Source organism: Salmo trutta, chromosome 3, assembly GCF_901001165.1.
Source record: "Salmo trutta chromosome 3, fSalTru1.1, whole genome shotgun sequence".
Lineage (NCBI taxonomy): Eukaryota > Metazoa > Chordata > Actinopteri > Salmoniformes > Salmonidae > Salmo > Salmo trutta.
Window position 1 is genome coordinate 56,244,005 of NC_042959.1, and position 17,775 is coordinate 56,261,779.

General features: G+C 42.0%; 2 protein-coding genes across 6 annotated transcripts; one reads left to right on the forward strand and one right to left on the reverse strand.

Annotated features, from left to right (window-relative positions):
• Positions 1-68: 68 nt before the first annotated feature.
• On the reverse strand, positions 69-4,712 carry LOC115179843 (cyclic AMP-responsive element-binding protein 3-like protein 4). Of its 2 annotated transcripts, none has more exons than XM_029741691.1 (10): positions 4,508-4,712; positions 3,627-3,767; positions 3,180-3,444; positions 2,897-3,039; positions 2,377-2,466; positions 2,065-2,171; positions 1,724-1,792; positions 1,539-1,623; positions 1,353-1,449; positions 69-1,261 (listed from the first exon to the last, which is right to left on the reverse strand). In XM_029741691.1, exons 2-10 carry the CDS (start codon positions 3,762-3,764, stop codon positions 936-938), a joined length of 1,320 nt encoding a protein of 439 aa, XP_029597551.1. In that variant the 5' UTR covers positions 3,765-3,767; positions 4,508-4,712; the 3' UTR covers positions 69-935. The 2 variants fall into 2 exon arrangements, with proteins under 2 accessions (XP_029597551.1, XP_029597542.1); XM_029741682.1 differs by having other exon boundaries at positions 3,612-3,767; positions 4,508-4,711.
• Positions 4,713-4,913: 201 nt separating this feature from the next.
• LOC115179849 (zinc transporter ZIP1) lies at positions 4,914-17,694 on the forward strand. Of its 4 annotated transcripts, none has more exons than XM_029741721.1 (5): positions 4,914-5,266; positions 5,441-5,666; positions 13,766-14,057; positions 15,675-15,805; positions 16,158-17,694. In XM_029741721.1, the coding sequence occupies exons 3-5, from the start codon at positions 13,868-13,870 to the stop codon at positions 16,842-16,844; spliced, it is 1,008 nt and encodes a 335-aa protein (XP_029597581.1). In that variant the 5' UTR covers positions 4,914-5,266; positions 5,441-5,666; positions 13,766-13,867; the 3' UTR covers positions 16,845-17,694. The 4 variants fall into 4 exon arrangements, with proteins under 4 accessions (XP_029597581.1, XP_029597590.1, XP_029597564.1 ...); XM_029741730.1 differs by having other exon boundaries at positions 13,840-14,057; XM_029741704.1 differs by lacking the exons at positions 4,914-5,266; positions 5,441-5,666 and adding an exon at positions 12,823-13,334 and having other exon boundaries at positions 13,840-14,057.
• Positions 17,695-17,775: the final 81 nt, after the last annotated feature.

The window sequence follows — 17,775 nt, forward strand, 5'->3', positions numbered from 1 at the left end:
TCAATACATTTTTTCATGGATTTCTTCAATGCTCTGAATAGTCAAACTTCAGGTAGGCTATATAATTACGATAAAGCAAAACCAGTATTGTTCCCATTTAATAAATATAAAAAGTAAAGTAAAGCAAATAAAATAGGACACCAGCAACCACTAAAATTAGGATAGCAAGTTCTGTGAAGAGTATACATTTGGACCACAATTTCATGCTTAAGATAAGGACATGTTTGGATTGTACACACTGTTAATCTCTTAACCGAATGAGGGCCAAAGGACATTTTTAAGTACACACAAAAGATATGACAGTTTGCTTACAGTGCAAAATGAGTCTCTCAGCATTCAGTTATGGGAGCTGCAAACTACATTGAGCACAGATGCCAGTCAGAAACTAGCTAGGCAGTTTCACAAACAGTTTGCACACGAGTAGGTAGTTAGTCCAAAACATAATCCATCAGTGTAGGCTCACTTTCAGGGAGTGTGTGTGTGGTGTACACGAAGACTTGCTTAAAGTATGCACAGCCAAAACAATATATTCATATCTGTGGTGTTTTTCCAGCTACAATCTAACAACCTTCATCCTTCCCACAGGATGTACTAACTAACTCCTCGGAGTTCAAAGTTAGAAATGTACTGAAACCTTTACCATACAAACATTAAGAAGTGGTGCTTAAATAGAAAAGTCAAAACAGTCAAAAATGTTTAACCCATTTTGAGGACCATTCCACCGAATCCCAGAATAAACTTTGTTTGCACCACAGCACCAAAATAGAGTAAGGCAATGGTTAGGCATTGAATGCACCTAAAGGGGTCTTGTTCATAAACCAATGTGGTAATGTGGCAGCATATTGGACTTGTCCATTGTTCATAATAAATTCAAGGAGCTTTGAAGAGCTCTATAAAGCAAATGGAATATAGTCAAACTAGTTCATCAACAATGTCTACATCTCATCAGTGTGGGCTGGTTTGGTGGGGTCAAGGCTTGCACTCCCTTTTCCTCTTGCTGACACCTTTGCCAGAGTTTCAGTCTGCCCGTCAACCAGAGTCGAGCTGATCCCTGGTTGGCTCTCCTCCAGGGCCACACCCTCAATGTCAGTGATTTTGGGACTTTCTATTGGTTGCTTTAGTATTATGGAAGCATCCGGGGGATCTGATTGGCTGAGGTCACGGGAAACGAGTAGGGAATTGGGCTGAATGATACGGTTGTCCACTTCCTCAGCAGCTTGCAAGGATGAAGCAGGATCTGTGAGGATGTTTCTGGAGATAACTGAAATGGTAAAGAAGAGGGAAGGCTATTTAACTTTCATAGTTTTCAGAAGAAAAATGATCCATTATTAATTCCTAAATGGATAACTAACCTCCTTTTGGTGTATAGTCCTCTTCTATGGATGAGGCGCCCCAGTGGAAGGGGCTGTAACTTGGGAAGATGATGAGGCCCAGAGAGAAGATGATAATCTAATGGGAAACACACCGTTCAATTAACTTTTTTTTAAGATCACCCTGAAAGTACCCAAAGACATGGATGAAAGACATGTTGATCTCACCATGACGCAGGTGCTGGTCTGTGCTGCTTTAGTGACCGTCTGCTTGATCAGTGACTGTAGTCTGTGCAGCTGAGCCAGGAGAGACCTGTGCATGGAGATATTATAAAACACCAGAACTAACAAGACACAAACATCTTCATTGAGCATCATCAGTGCAAAAAGGTGATGTTAGCCAATTTACTTACATGTTGTGTTTCTCCAGCTGTTCCACGGTCCTCTGCAGCTCTTTGTTTTGCACTGAGCAAGCCGCTGCCCTGAGACACAGAAAATACCTAGGGTCACTGACAGAAAAGTATTCCTACTGTCCGATAGTGTCACCCCATTGGGGAAAGTCAACAATAACTCAGTGGCAGAATAGAACAGAAGGACCCATTGTCAGGACTTCCTACTGCACATGCCTCACTGTTGTACCACATTTGAAAATGCTAAGGAAATGCAAGTGACTTGTTTATAGAGGATATTATCCACCATGAACTACATAGTGGGTCCAATTTTCATGGAGCCTAATTGAAGCCTCAGGCCTCACCTGCTCTCAAGCCCATCCACATAGTCCTTCTTCCTGCGACGGCTGTCTTGGGCTGACTGTTTGTTGCGTATTTTGCGTCTCACTTTTTTCAGAATCCGTTCCTCAGCCTAGAAGGGAATTCAGTCCAGTACATTTAGATGCAATTCAACTCAGTGCTAAACAATTTCCGTCAAATCATATAAAATATACAGCAAAGTCATTTGTTATGTCAAAGTTGTTATGCAAAAGTAATGTAATCCAAGTGCATGCAGGGAAGTAATGGATTTGGGGTACATAGAATAGTGTACCATCTACCGTGCGTGTGTGTCTGACCTTGGTGAGGGGCAGGTTGTTGGGCAGAGAGATCCCCTCTTGGTTCAGCAGTTTCTGCTCCTCCTCAGTCAGTGTGAGATCAGGGTAAAGCTGATCAGGAGAAGAGGATATTGTGTTTATAATCCTCACCGCCATAATCCCATAGAGAGACACTTGAACAACCACCGGGGCTCAGACTAACAATCCCCCTCCCCCACTATCTTCTTATTGTGCCCATCTTCTCCATTCATTAGAGATTGAGGCCTATGGATTTCACCACATCTTTACAATAAATTTGCAGGCCTCCATTATAAATAAGTGGGAAAGATTGTCACTATGTAATTACATCTAATTAGATGGTAAAAACATTCCCTACTCATTTGGGATTGAGCCCTGCAGCTTTGTCCTAATGCATACGGTGGGATCTTCACAACAGATGCCATTGAATATGGACTTATCTTGGCATAAGACCACTTTTGTGGTGTGAAAATATTTTTTAAAACTCTTATTTTGGAGTCAACTTGCCCCTTTTAAGTCTCACCAGCGGGCTGTCTGGACTGGTGGGGCCTGAGGTGGAACCAGAGAGGGTAGAAAGGTGACCATGGTCAAATCTACCAGCGGATACTAGGGGTAACTCGTTGACGATACAGGACTCCGAGATCAACATCTGAGAACTCCACTCATCTGTAGCAGAAGACATAGGAAAAGAGAGTAAACTCCCACCCAACACACATGGACTCACACACACAGATGCGTGTGCGCAAGCATACACACACACACACACACGCACACGCACACACACACGCACACACACACACACTCACCCAGTTCTATGGAAATGACATCAACACTATGCTGCTCTGGCTCCGTCTTGATGTTGGCCAGGGTGCTGATGTCATAGACCACCTGATAGACAGTTGTTGGGACCTGAGAGGGGTCCACCGTGGCAGTTAGGTGGCTCTTGGAGCAGGGTTCCTCAGAGATGCCACTGTCGCTCTCTGAGGAGGTCTCCACTGGGTCTCTGGTAGGGAAGACGTCATTTGGATTGATGGCATAAAGCACATCCTCTGGCTCGCTGTTGTTTAGACCCTGTAACATATGGAGAGGAATTTGGTAATACTTTAAGCAAATGGGCATAATACATTATTACATGTTAATAATGAGTTAATAAATAAAGTTGAGTAAATATTGCCCCAGGTCTTTACAACTTGGCTCACTATATTGTACAACTAGTCATAATGGGAAACCATCCGCACACTTTGGGGGTCTACCGTGCATTCATCGAGGGGTTTTTCAGAGCCAGCATAGATAACATCAGAGCAAGAAAATGGCCCTTCCAGTCCCCAACTCTCCTCTGACATACTGTCCTCCTTGTGTCCGAAAAACAGCTCTCCATTCTCTATATCCATGTCCTACAAGAAACAAAACAGCAGTTTGAAGTATTACAAAATATTTATCAATTCAGTTCACTTTTGTGTACTTCTCTTATTGCACTGCCAATGTTACAACTCTTTGTTATTAAAGTGTTTGAAACTCATATCTATGTTGTTGTAAGTGAAGATTTATAAAGCATGAAGAAGGTGTGGCAACTGCTCAGAGAGCTGTTAAAGGGGGTAGCTATATCTATGATTACTGTTTGATCAGTGGGAGTCCTTTCGCAAGAGGATATCAGCATCCTGGTACACGCACGCGCACGCACACACACACAGTTGTATTAAAAACTGATAGGCTTTCTCAATAGCAATTGTACCCCCTCATAAAATCACAACTGTTACCCTTTTTTGGCCTCATATTTAATATGTTGGCCTACTAGTTAGGCTAGCAGAAATAATAATAGCACGTGACCCACACCATTAGTCTTTAATAAATTATAGTCTGTCTATACGTATGTTTTCTATATCGTAGGCTATTGCCTGAATATTTCAGCCAAGTGTTCAGATAATGATCTCACACTATTAAATGCCGGAACTTAAATAAAGTTGATCCATTAAAATTCAACATTCGTAAACGATTGCCTTCTTTGTTCGTATTAGATGTTGAGTTTGACACGACACCTCGGTCATGTGTAGGATTCCGTTCCCTGTCAAGCAGGATAAACAAGTGTTACATTGTACTCTCCGACTATAGCTTCATGTCACCACAAACAACTTACTTGTCTGCTGCGGTTTTCAGAAGCGATGATTCTTCCGAATATATATATAGGTCTACTTCAAGAGCATTACAACAATAGTAGGCCCAACGTGAGGAGAAAAATGCAGACGAGTAGTGTTTAAAGATCAACCAGTGTAAGACGCATTTCTCACAAAAATCCAGCTGGCAATTCTCATGTCAATCATCCCGGAGGGCGAATAACCATACTGACACGGCGGATGTGCGTCGCCTATTCGCAACCGTTGGCTCTAAAATCACTAACTGATAGAGTATGTGGATTCCTCTATGTTTCTTACTTATTCCATAATGCAAAAACATGTCCCTTTTATAAATCAGTACATTTACACCAACGTTGTACAGTTCATAAACGTCAAATAACCCCGAAGTCCCTCCTACTTTACGCCTTTGATTCGGCAGGGCAATTTATGTGTGAATACTTTGTGGGCAAAATGTAGCAGTGAATTAGAGATTGTACTGGACATACTGGAAAAGAACAGTCACAGTATCGTATTGAACTCAAAAGACCTATACTTTTGCCAACATTCTCTAATGAGACGTTTTTGCAGTAGGAAAGTCAGAGCAAAATCAAGGGATCATGGCAAAATCTAAAAGTGTGTCACACCATCTGGAGTTCTGACTTTGAACAGGTCATGGATATCTCAAAGCAGTTTTGATGGTTTGGACTACATGGCTGGCACGTCAATGATGGTTGGAAGAGCCTGGTCTGTTGGTGTTCCTTGCAAAAATGGATAGCAGGGTGGTGAGTCAATCTTTGTATGTTTTCACAGCTCTCTTTGCACTTATCTATTTCAAATAGACACTGATCTTTTTGTCTCACCATTCTTTGTAGTTGAGTCAAGAATGGAAAAGGCAGCCAAATGTTGCGATCTTGAATGCAACTTTGTGAAATTGTATCATTCCCTTTACCCTGTAGGTGGCGTTAGAGTCTGTCCTGCTGGTGGATGGTGGGGAGACCATTGTGGTGCAAGGGCTGTGGGTGGCTCCTAGTGTGAGTGGCCAGGGGATTACTGGTGCCATCCAGAGACATGTGACAGTGTATGCCTGCAGTCACTTTCCACAGGTCACTTGCCCGAAGACTGTGCCGAGGACACGACCCAACACCTGAAAAACTGTCTAGATATCGCCTGTTGGCCAAAGAGGTAGGCCTACATAGCTTGCATGCCAGTGTGGTTTGTATTGAGCAGGGACGTGCACAACTGCAGTCCTTGATGGCCACAGTTCTGAGGTCCAGTCATTTGACATATAACATTCTCTAGTTGTGTTATTTACAATTATACACTACCATTCAAAAGTTTAGGGTCACTTAGAAATGTCCTTGTTTTTCAAAGAAAAGCAAATTTTTTGTCTATTAAAATAACATCAAATTGATCAGAAATACAGTGTAGACATTGTTAATGTTGCAAATGACTATTGTAGCAGGAAACAGCAGATTTTTTATGGAATATCTACATAGGCGTACAGAGGCCCATTATCAGCAACCATCACTCCTGTGTTCCAATGGCACATTGTGTTAGCTAATCCAAGTTTATCATTTTAAATGGCTAACTGATCATTAGAAAACCCTTTTGCAATTATGTTTGCACACCTCAAAACTGTTGTTCTGATTAAAGAAGCAATAAAACTGGCCTTCTTTAGACTAGTTGAGTATCTGGAGCATCAGCATTTGTGGGTTCGATTAAAGTCTCAAAATGGCCAGAGACAAAGAACTTTCTTCTGAAACTCGTCAGTCTATTCTTTTTCTGAGAAATTAAGGCTATTCCATGTGAGAAATTGCCAAGAAACTGAAGATCTCGTACAACGCTTTGTACTACTCGCTTCACAGAACAGTGCAAACTGGCTCTAACCAGAATAAAAAAGGAGTGGGAGGCCCCAGTGCACAACTGAGCAAGAGGACAAGTAAAAGCTAGCCTTTGCTTTCTTATCTGCCTGTGTATATTGGTTCCTAACTTCCCTGAAAAGTTGCAAATCGCGGGGGCTATTCGGTGCTAATGCATTACGCCACAGGGTGTTTTTGTGCTGGTCAAGGGCAGTCAAGTCTGGAGTGAACCAAGGGCTATATCTGTTCTTAGTTCTACATTTTTTAAATGGAGCATGCTTATTTAAGATGGTGAGGAAAGCACTTTTAAAGAATAACCAGGAATCCTCTACTGATGGAATGAAGTCAATATCCTTCCAGGATACCTGGGCCAGGTCGATTAGAAAGGCCTGCTCCCTGAAGTGTTTTAGGGAGCGTTTGACAGTGATGAGAGGTGGTTGTCTGACCGCGGACCCATTACGGACTCAGGCAATGCGGCAGTGATCGCTGAGATCCTGTTTTAAGACAGCAGAGGTGTATTTAGAGGGCAGGTTGGTCAGGATGATATCTATGAGGGTGCCCGTGTTTACGGATTTAGGGTTGTGCCTGGTAGGTTCCTTGATAATTTGTGTGAGATTGAGGGCCTCTATTTTAGATTGTAGGATGGCCGGGGTGTTAAGCATATGCCAGTTTAGGTCACCTAACAGTATGAACTCTGAAGACAATTCACAAATGGTGTCCAGGGCACAGTTGGGGGCTGAGGGGGGTCTATAACAAGCGGCAACAGTGAGAGACTTATTTCTGGAAAGGTGGATTTATAAAAGTAGAAGCTCGAACTGTTTGGGCACAGACCTGGATAGCATGACATAACTCTGCAGTAGATTGCATCTCCACCCCCTTTGGCAGTTCTATCTTGGTGGAAAATGTTGTAGTTGGGGATGGAAATGTTTGAATTTTTGTTGGCCTTCCTAAGCCAGGATTCAGACACGGCAAGGACATCAGGGTTGGTGGAGTGTGCTAAAGCAGTGAATAAAACAAACTTCGGGAGGAGGCTTCTGATGTTAACATGCATGAAACCAAGGCTTTTACAGTTACAGAAGTCAACAAATGAAAGCGCCTGGGGAATAGGAGTGGAACTGGGGGCTACAGGGCCTGGGTTAACCACTACATCACCAGAGGAACAGAGGAGTAGGATGAGGGTACGCTAAAGGCTACAAGAACTAGTTGTCTAGTGCGTTGGGGACAGAGAATAAAAGGAGCAGATTTCTGGGCGTGGTAGAATAGATTCAGGGCATAATGTGCAGACAATGGTATGGTAGGGTCTGAGTACAGTGGAGGTAAACCTAGGCGTTGAGTGGCGATGAGAGAGGTTTCGTCTCTGGAGGCACCAGTTAAGCCAGGTGAGGTCTCCGTATGTGTGTGGGGTTGGACAAAAGAGCTATCTAAGGCATTTTGATTGGGACTGAGGGCTCTACAGTGAAATAAAACAATAAGAACTAGCCAAAACAGCAGTAGACAAGGCATATTGGCATTAGAGAGAGTCATAAAGCAACACAGGTGTTGATCAAGAGAGCTAAGACAACAACGGGTAAATGGCGATTAATGGGCAGAGCAGGTCAGTTAGATACATACAGGACCTGAGTTTTAGGCTGGGGCCGACAGGTAAACAAAATTAGGTACCGTGTTACTGAAACAGTCCAGGGGGCATCAGCTGTGTAGCCGAGTGATCATAGGGGCAAAAGAGAAGCAATAGGTGAGCCAGGGTGCCGTTCTGTAGTCATTTACTACGCTAGGCGAGCGGGGGACACAGCGTTCAGAAAAGCTAGATGGTTCTTCGGCAACATCGTAACAGAATACCCTGTTGAGACCACATCGGGCGATCACGTCGGCAGTCCAGTCGTGATGGATTGGCGGGGCTCCGTGTCGACAATAAAGGGTCTAAGCCAATTGGCAAAGGAGGTATTGTAGCCCTAGAATTAGCTGCTATATGGGCCTAGCTCAAGGCTAGCTCAAGGCTAGATGGTGCTAGAGGCGTTAGCTAACAGTAGCCACTCGTTTGCAGCTAGCTAGCTGCGATGATCCGGTGTAATGATCCAGAGCGGCAGGAATCCGGTGTTGTGGTAGAGAGAAGCAGTCCGATATGTTCTGGGTTGATATCGCGCTGTGCAGACTGGCAGGTGTTGTCCGAGCTACGGCTGGCTGGTGACCGGGAAAAAGGTGAAGACCGCTAGCCGTGGCAAACAAGGACTAGTAGCTAGATAGCTGGCTAGCTCCTGATGGAAGTTCCAGTTATAAAGAATAAAAATAGCAGATCCGTACCACATTGAGTGAGGCGGGTTGCAGGAAAGTATATTTAGTTCGTAGATAGAAAGTGAGATGAAGATATATATGAAAAAGACTGGCTATTTACACAGGATAAGATACGGGATAAGACAAAGACAAACGTCCTACTGCTACACCATCTTGGATCCGGTATGTCGGATTGTGTCGTTGAGCATTCATGTACATATAATAACACCGTAAATTCAAAAGCCGTATCTACATGCTAAATTCCAAACCAGGCCTTTAGCCAAAATGTCAGACAATGTGTTCAAGATATTCATGTCCTTTATACTGTATTTCATGGTTTATTCGTATTATGGCAAATATAAATTGGATATGATCTCCTGTATACTATGGCAAAATAGGACAGTTATATATGACTCATGGAACTCTGTTTTTCTCTTTTTTTTACAAGGCAAGGTTTGTCTCTTTATGATCTCACATGATCTCACCTCATAAGAACTGGGTTGTGGCATCAGCAATTTCTGCCTCAATAAATACATTAAAAAAAAAAATTGTGTTGGTGATCTTTTGAAAAACACAGATGGGCCTAAATTCTAAACAATATACTATGCAATCAAGATATTTTTATTCTATACAGGAAGTAATAACATACATTACCCAGTGAGCAAAATTACTTTGAAAATACTTTTCCATACGTTGACATCACGTGCATTTCGGGTGCTGAATGAAAGGTTAGAAGACCTCTTATACGGACATCAAAAATATGTCTGTAATTGATGTCAAAAATGTACAGACGTGAAAAATATGTATTTTTCTGTCATTGATTCTATGGACAAATTTCAACTGCACATACATTCTCAATGAAGTAAGCATTCTATCACAATAATATAGGAAAGACTGCAACTGAAGACTGCAACAGAATATTTATTATTGCTCCCATCTGTCACGCACTTAATGTTAGATTTTTCAAAAGCTTTAAAACTTGCAGCGATGATGTTCAAAGTAGTCCAACCTACAGAATAAACCAACAGATCACTTCAACTACAATAACATTCTTAGTAACGGTTACAGATGGGGTTTTTGTTCATGCTATGACTGTGATGTGTTCTTTATCTACCTTAGTTGAATGCCCTGACTGTCAGTCAATCTAGATATGAGTGTCTGCTGAATGACCAAATAAAAAAAACGTGGGTTGATGGCATCCTTGTGAGGAAACTGAAAGAGAGAGATGCTGCTTAAACACAGCAAGGTGACCGGGCACAATTGTATGGTTAAAGAGTATAAATATGATCAATACAGATCGATTAAGATGACAAGACACAAGTATAGGGACAAAGTGGAGGGGCAATTCAGCGGGTCTGACACGAGACGTATCTGGCAGGGGCTTCTAACATCCATGGATTACAAAAAGAAAGCCAATCACGTCACAGACACCAACGCCGCTCTACCGGATGAGCTACAGTGGCTTGCGAAAGTATTCACCCCCTTGGCATTTTTCCTATTTTGTTGCCTTACAACCTGGAATTAAAAACATTTTTTTGGAGGTTTGCATCATTTGATTTACACAACATGCCTACCACTTTTAAGATGCAAAATATGTTTTTAATGTGAAACAAACAAGAAATAAGACAAAAAAACAGTCAACTTGAGCGTGCATAACTATTCATCCCCCCAAAGTCAATCATTTGTAGAGCCACCTTTTGCAGCAATTACAGCTGCAAGTCTCTTAGGGTATGTCTCTATAAGCTTGGCACATCTAGCCACTGGGATTTTTGCCCATTCTTCAAGGCAAAACTGCTCCAGCTCCTGCAAGTTGGGTGGGTGCCACTGGTGTACAGCAATCTTTAAATCATACCACAGATTCTCAATTGGATTGAGGTCTGGGCTTTGACTAGGCCATTCCAAGACATTTAAATGTTTCCCCTTAAACCACTCGAGTGTTGCTTTAGCAGTATGCTTAGGGTCATTGTCCTGCTGGAAGGTGAACCTCCGTCCCAGTCTCAAATCTCTGGAAGACTGAAACAGGTTTCCCTCAAGAATTTCCCTGTATTTAGCACCATCCATCATTCCTTCAATTCTGACCAGTTTCCCAGTCCCTGCTGATGAAAAACATCCCCACATGCTGCCACCACCATGCTTCACGGTGGGGATGCTGTTCTCGGAATGATGAGAGGTGTTGGGTTTGCGCCAGACATAGCGTTTTCCTTGATGGCCAAAAAGCTCAATTTTAGTCTCATCTACCATTTCATTTACCTTTATTCAACTAGGCAAGTCAGTTAACAACAAACTCTTATTTTCAATGATGGCCTAGGAACAGTGGGTTAACTGCCTTGTACAGGAGCAGAACAACAGATTTTTACCTCGTCAGCTCCGGGATTTGATCTTGCAACCTTCCGGTTACTAGTCCAATGCTCTAACCACTAGGCTACCTGCTGGCTCCTTTCCATGTGGTTGGGGAGTCTCACCAAAGGTGTTTGCTTATTTTTTTCCCCAAGCAATGGCTTTTTTCTTGCCACTCTTCTGTAAAGCCCAGCTCTGTGAAGTGTACGGCTTAAAGTGGTCCTATGGACAGATACATAGCGGATCCAATCTCCGCTGTGGAGCTTTGCAGCTCCTTCAGGGTTATTTTGGGTATTTTTTTGCCTCTGATTAACGCCCTCCTTGCCTGGTCTGTGAGTTTTGGTGGGCGGCCCTCTCTTGGCAGGTTTGTTTTGGTGCTGTATTCTTTCCATTATTTAATGATGGATTTAATGGTGCTCTGTGGGATGTTCAAAGTTTCTGATATTTTTTATAACCCAACCCTGATCTGTACTTCTCCACAACTTTGTTCCTGACCTGTTTGGAGAGCTCCTTGATCTTCATGGTGGCCCTTGCTTAGTGGTGTTACAGACTCTGGGGCCTTTCAGAACAGGTGTATATCTACTGAGATCATGTGACAGATCATGTAACACTTAAATAAAGTCCACCTGTGTGCAATCTAACTAATTATGTGACTTCTGAAGGTAATTGGTTGCACCAGATCTTATTTAGGGGCTTCATAGCAAAGGGGGTGAATACATATGCACGCACAACTTTTCCGTTTTTATTTTTTTGAAACAAGTTATTTTTTCATTTCATTTCACCAATTTGGACTAGTTTGTGTATGTCCATTGCATGAAATCCAAATTTAAATCACAGGTTGTAATGCAACAAAATAGGAAAACCGCCAAGGGGATGAATACTTTTGCAAGGCACTGTAAACACCTTTTTCTCACACTTCGAGCGTTAACGACTCTGATCTGCCGAGGAGAGCCCCAAGCAGGTCTCCGTGCTTAGGTCTCCACAGAGGACATATGCAAGTCATTCAAACGTGTTAACCCTCGCAAGGATGCCGGCCCAGAAGGCATTCCGAGCCGCAACCTCGGAGCTGATGTGTTTTCAGACATTTTCCATCGCTCTTTAGTTTAGGCTGTTATCCCCTCCTGCTTCAAGATGTCCCCTATCATCCCAACCCGTAGCACTCACGCTTTGAGAGGCTAGTCAAAGACCACATCACCTCCTCCGTCCCTGACACACTCGACCCTGCATCACAGCCTGGTATGGCTACTCCATCGTCGCTGACCGCAACGCTCTACCGAGGGTGGTACGCTCAGCCAGTATGTTTAACAAGTTTAAACATCACATTAGAGTACGACAGTAGAGCACAGTACGGTATGGCCCGGTACAGGACAGTCAAGTTTTATTCAGTAGAGTAAAGCAGGGTACAATACAGAGCCCTATTGAAAAAAAAAAAGACATCAATGCTTTGTTGGGAAGTGTTGGGCTATACTCGTTCACTACAGTACTTCCCACAAATCTAAAAGTAGGATCAGTGGAATTTTGGGATAGTAGGAGATTCCAGCATTTTTCTTAGGCTACTCGTCATGTTTCATGGTCATGGCTGTCATCCCATTTCTGACACCAGTGTAGCAAACAACAAACTCGGTTCTTGGCGTGAAAGGCAAACACCCTATCGGACCAATCATAGGAATCTATATGTGGCCAAATCAACGCCAGCCTGGACCAGACCAAATTTAAACCGATCATAGCCGTCTGTTGACGTTGAAATCAAGGCCAGTCCGGACCGCAGCAAAAAAAAATATAAATACCACTGGTCCAGACAGGACCAGAAAAAACGACGTCCAAATTACATTGCCTGACGGTAAATGCTTAGCTGGTATGTAGCCTACTAGGTTAGGGATGCAACAGAGGTGTGGTACTGGAACGCATGCCATTGTCATATTTCGCACATTTACTGGACTGATACAAAGTCTAGAGATGGCACATGATGTCCTCTCAATCCTTCATCTGTTGCAATTGTGTGCGATTTAATAAGTGATACACTGTTTAGAATTTCTTGTATCAAAAGTCCACGAATGAATAGACCGCGAGAGTTCGAAGTTGCTCCGAAACAACTGATAAATTCTGTTTTGCGGACCCCCAATCTTGAGATTAACTATCGACAGCTAAAACGCAGATCTGACTTGAGATCAGATTTCACTGAGCGTTGATGAATCCGGGATATGCCCCTCCCTCGAGGTCGTCCCAGCCTCATTCTGATCAGTTGAATCATCACTTCCCGTACAGAGTGCAGTTTTTTGGCATAGCAGTAATGTAATTTTGCAGCCTTTTTTCCACTTGTTATTAAGTCTGTGCCAATACAAGCTGCTCACCAAGGCTGTCCTTTTATGAGAGAATACGACAGAAGGTAGTACATTATTTATTGCTTGCGATTTGTAATGTGAGAGATGCCATAGGCAGAAAGCTATACGTTTAGTCAAATTGTTGAAAACTTTTTATGGACTAGCTATAGCTTTTAACTTTCTAAACAGCTGTACAGGATATTATAACAGTCCCGGTAAAGCCATTTAATGTTATCTATCTGATGTTAGATCAGTCACTATGCCCCCCCTTTCCTACACAAACTGTACGTTTCCATCCTTTCACATACTATATCTGGGAATTCATGTTAGTTTGCCAAGATCCCAGAGCAGATGCTACAATGTGACATTGTCACAGAAGTCTCTCACCCTAAACCATGGGCACTATGAAAATGTATGCAATAAATGTCAAACTGCGTTTATTTGTATTGACTTGATTTGAATGTAGGCAAATGTTCCTCAAACTTCTCTGATGCAGGTGGTCTCCCCCTCCCCATTCGACTGTAAGCCAATGGAGGGCGTCTGAGAGCTACCCTTTGCTGTTTCACTCAGGCATAAAAGAGAAGCAGGGAGTGCAGAGATGGCTCTCAGAAAAGGATCTTCTGTTGCCCTCTCCGGGTGGCCATCTGAAGTGCAGATGAACCCAGCTGATGTCCCTGGCCTGGAGGTAAAGCTGGGAGCACTGGTTGTTCTTTTCTCCATCACACTGGTCTGTGGCTTCGCCCCTTTGTGCTTAGTCAGGGGGGCAGGGAGGTGCAATGTAGACCCAGGTAAGTGGTACTTTAGATCAGAATGAATTTTGAGAATGTGATTTAAAGGTAAATCCATTTGCATTAAATCCATTTTTTGACAGTACCCCTTTTGAATTGATTAGACCCTTCCTTACATTTTTTTCCCCCATTGTAGAAGTGCTCAGAAAGTTACTTTTTGGACCTGAATGCCAAAATAGTCAAGAGATAAAGTACTTAGTTGACCTATTTTGCATACACACCATACCATGAGACATCCATCTCGTCATCACTGGAAAAGATAAACAGTTGAGATTTACATATTTAAAAGCTTATGAACATGCTTTTTAAACTCTTTTTTTTTCTTCTTAAATGTCAATTACACACAATGTTGACTTGGATGGGAATATCAGTAGTTTTATATTATACTGTCAATACTCCATAGGAAACCTATTGAAATATAGATCATAGAATAGAAAAGACCATTTAAATTGATATTTGACAATGGGTGGACCAGCGGAAATCTTTGTTAGTAAATAAAGTTAAAATGTCATTTAAATTAAAATGTCAATGGTGTACCAGCTAAATTGCAGAGGTCTGAAGGGATAGGTCCATTCTATGAAATATATTTCTATGATTGAAATGACACCCACCCTGTATTCAAGAGCAAACCTCAGATGTAAAAATAGGGTCTAAGCTACAACATACAGTACCAGTCAAAAGTTTGGACACGCCTACTCATTCCAGGGTTTTTCTTTAATTTTAAAATGTTCTACATTGTAGAATAATAATGAAGACATCAAAACTATGAAATAACACATATGGAATCATGTAGTAACCAAAAAAGTGTTAAACAAATCAAAATATATTTTATATATGTATGTGAACATGAAGATTATTTTTTAGATAATTGATGTTAAGGTACAAAAAAATATTAAACATTTTTCAATAAATTATTAAGTAGTTTGATAACCCTGTTTGTAAGCTTTTAAATGGCATCAAACTCAACTGTTTTTTTTTCTCCCAGTGACAAAGACATTGATGTCTTATGGTATGGTGGAGTATGCAAAATGGGTCAGTTTTGAGCACTTATCTCCTGAATGTTTTGGGATTGAGGTCCAAAAAGTAACTTTCTGAGCACTTCTTCCATTGGAAAACATGTAGGAACGTTTTGTTTAAATCAAAAGGGATGCTGTCCAAAAGTGATTGAATTCAGACGGATTTATCCGAAAAGAAGTCCTGGGTGTAAACTTACTTGTTGACTCCTATGTGTTCCTTCCTTTCACAAACCCTACATGAAACAGAAAGAACACCCAAATCCATGTAAAGACAGTAGAATGTAAGTGGGTTCAACTTCCATGCACATCCGATAACTTTGCACAGGGCTGAATAATAAAGTGCAGGTAAATTAGTAAAAGGAAGACATACCTACTCACTTGTGTAATCTGTTCTCGGATGTTGTCAAGATGTAGTCTGTCAAATCTGTATATTTTTTCCATGGAGACCAGATGAAGACCAACAGGTTAAAACATTGACCTTACTTGTTGTAGAGCCTTTCAATAAACTTGCATGACTGGCTGATACATTTGTGGCTGAGTTTTGTCTTTGTAAAATGTAAATGTAAAATGTATTCCACAGAATGTAAAATGTATTCCACAGAAACTCGTCACAAGGTAGTGGGCTTGGTGAGCTGCTTCGCTGGAGGAGTGTTCTTTGCTACTTGCCTTCTGGACCTGGTGCCTGACTACCTATCTGGGATCAATGAAGCATTTAGTAACCTGGGCATCACAGTAAGAATTTGGGGAAGTCCCCATTAGCGGTGTCTTTTTTTTGGTTTCTGCCCTTCGGTTAGTCATTTCACATCTGATTAGTATTTAGGAAGTACAGCGTTATCTCGGCCTGCCCTGTATTACTTAATGTCAGAATTACATTTTTAAACTTTGTCAAATTTGAATGCTGAGAAAAATACAGATGACTTTGTGTAGACTCAATTTCTGTTCGCAGACATCTTTTTTTTTTATAGATTTTTTTATGTTACACTTGTTGGCTTAATCTGACTGATTAGGCTATCTTTGTGGTAGTTAGTTCTTCCAGGTAAGTTATAAAGTGTGTGTTATCCTCTTGTCTATCTACCACTTCCAGCTTCAGTTCCCTCTACCTGAGTTTATCATAGCCATGGGCTTCTTCTTGGTCCTGGTGCTGGAGCAAATAGTCTTGGCCCTCAAAGACCGATCGGCGGGCCACTCTGAAGAAAGACGCGCACTATTGGTGGACTCCAGCGTCCAATCACATGACAGAGATGGCCGGAGACACTCCCATGGTAGGGAGGAATTAGGGGGAGAGGATGCCCACTTCCATGTGGACTTTAACTCTACCTCGGCCATCCGGGCCTTCATTCTCGTGTTTTCCTTATCTCTGCACTCAGTGTTTGAGGGCCTGGCTGTGGGGTTACAGGAGGACAGTCAAGAGGTGCTGGAGATCTGTGTTGCTCTACTCCTCCACAAGAGCATCATCTCTTTCAGTCTTGCCCTAAAGCTGGCCCAGGGCAAGCTGCGGCGGGCAGCCGTGGTAGGTTGCCTCCTGCTCTTTGCCCTCATGTCCCCAATGGGCATTGGGCTGGGCATTGCCCTCACCGAGACCAAGTCATCCCCCCAGCACCAGCTGGCCAGGTCCACCTTAGAAGGCCTGGCGTCTGGCACCTTTATGTATATCACCTTCATGGAGATCCTGCCCCATGAGCTAAGCTCCCCGCAGAACCGCATCCCCAAGGTGGCCATGATTCTCACTGGGTTCGCAGTGGTCACTGGGATGCTGTTCATCAAAATGTAAATATTCTGTAGATCAATCCTTTGGGTCTGATTCTATCAAACTGACAACCCTTCTGGGATTTAAGACAAAAACAAATTTCCTCTTGCGCTGTGAGAATGCAATTTGGACTGATAAGCATTCAAATGTTTACAGCATGAGCCCAAAAGATACTCAAGCGTGTCATTAATTCAAACAAGTTTTCTTAAGGTGCAGGGAGAATGCTGATTTGCCTTACACTGGAAACTTGATTGTTTTAGTTTTAATTTGTAGATGAATGTTATTCATTCAGATTTAAAAAAGGATATGCTAATCCTGCCATGCTTTGAAATTAACATCATATAATGTTTTCTATTTTAGATATTTGAATATATCTATATTTTTTATATAAACAATGACATACTTCACAAATGTCTTTCTGTATACCGTGATGTGGTCAAAATTACCTGATTTAAAAAAAGGTAATATGAGCATTATATAACTCCTGGTTTGATATTATAGCATACCTAATGTTTTGCTGACTGTGAAATCTGACTAGGTGTGTCCTGAATTGTACACACATTTGTTTGTTCAGTAGTATGACTGCCTAGCCCCTAAAAAAAAACATAAGAGCATATACAGCTGGCTACTACTTTAAATGCTTAAAAAGATAAATGGAGTGGTTGCTCTTTGTCAGAGCCTTACATTGAGATCTAAATATAGGCCCTGATTTCACTGCCATGTGGTGAGAGCTTTGAATTAGTCCTCTATTCTCTTGTAAAACTTGTGTTTGAATAATTGAAGTGGCTGCTCTTGTTTTTATGTTCACTTTTATATCAGCTACTTGTTTATCTGTACCTGGTTTACTGATTAAAAGTAATCTGAAATAATTGAACATGTTTCCTAGTTCTTTATCACCTGGAGAGTGATCAGACAACCAGTCTGGCAGTGTATTTTACTACTGAATAATCTGGTT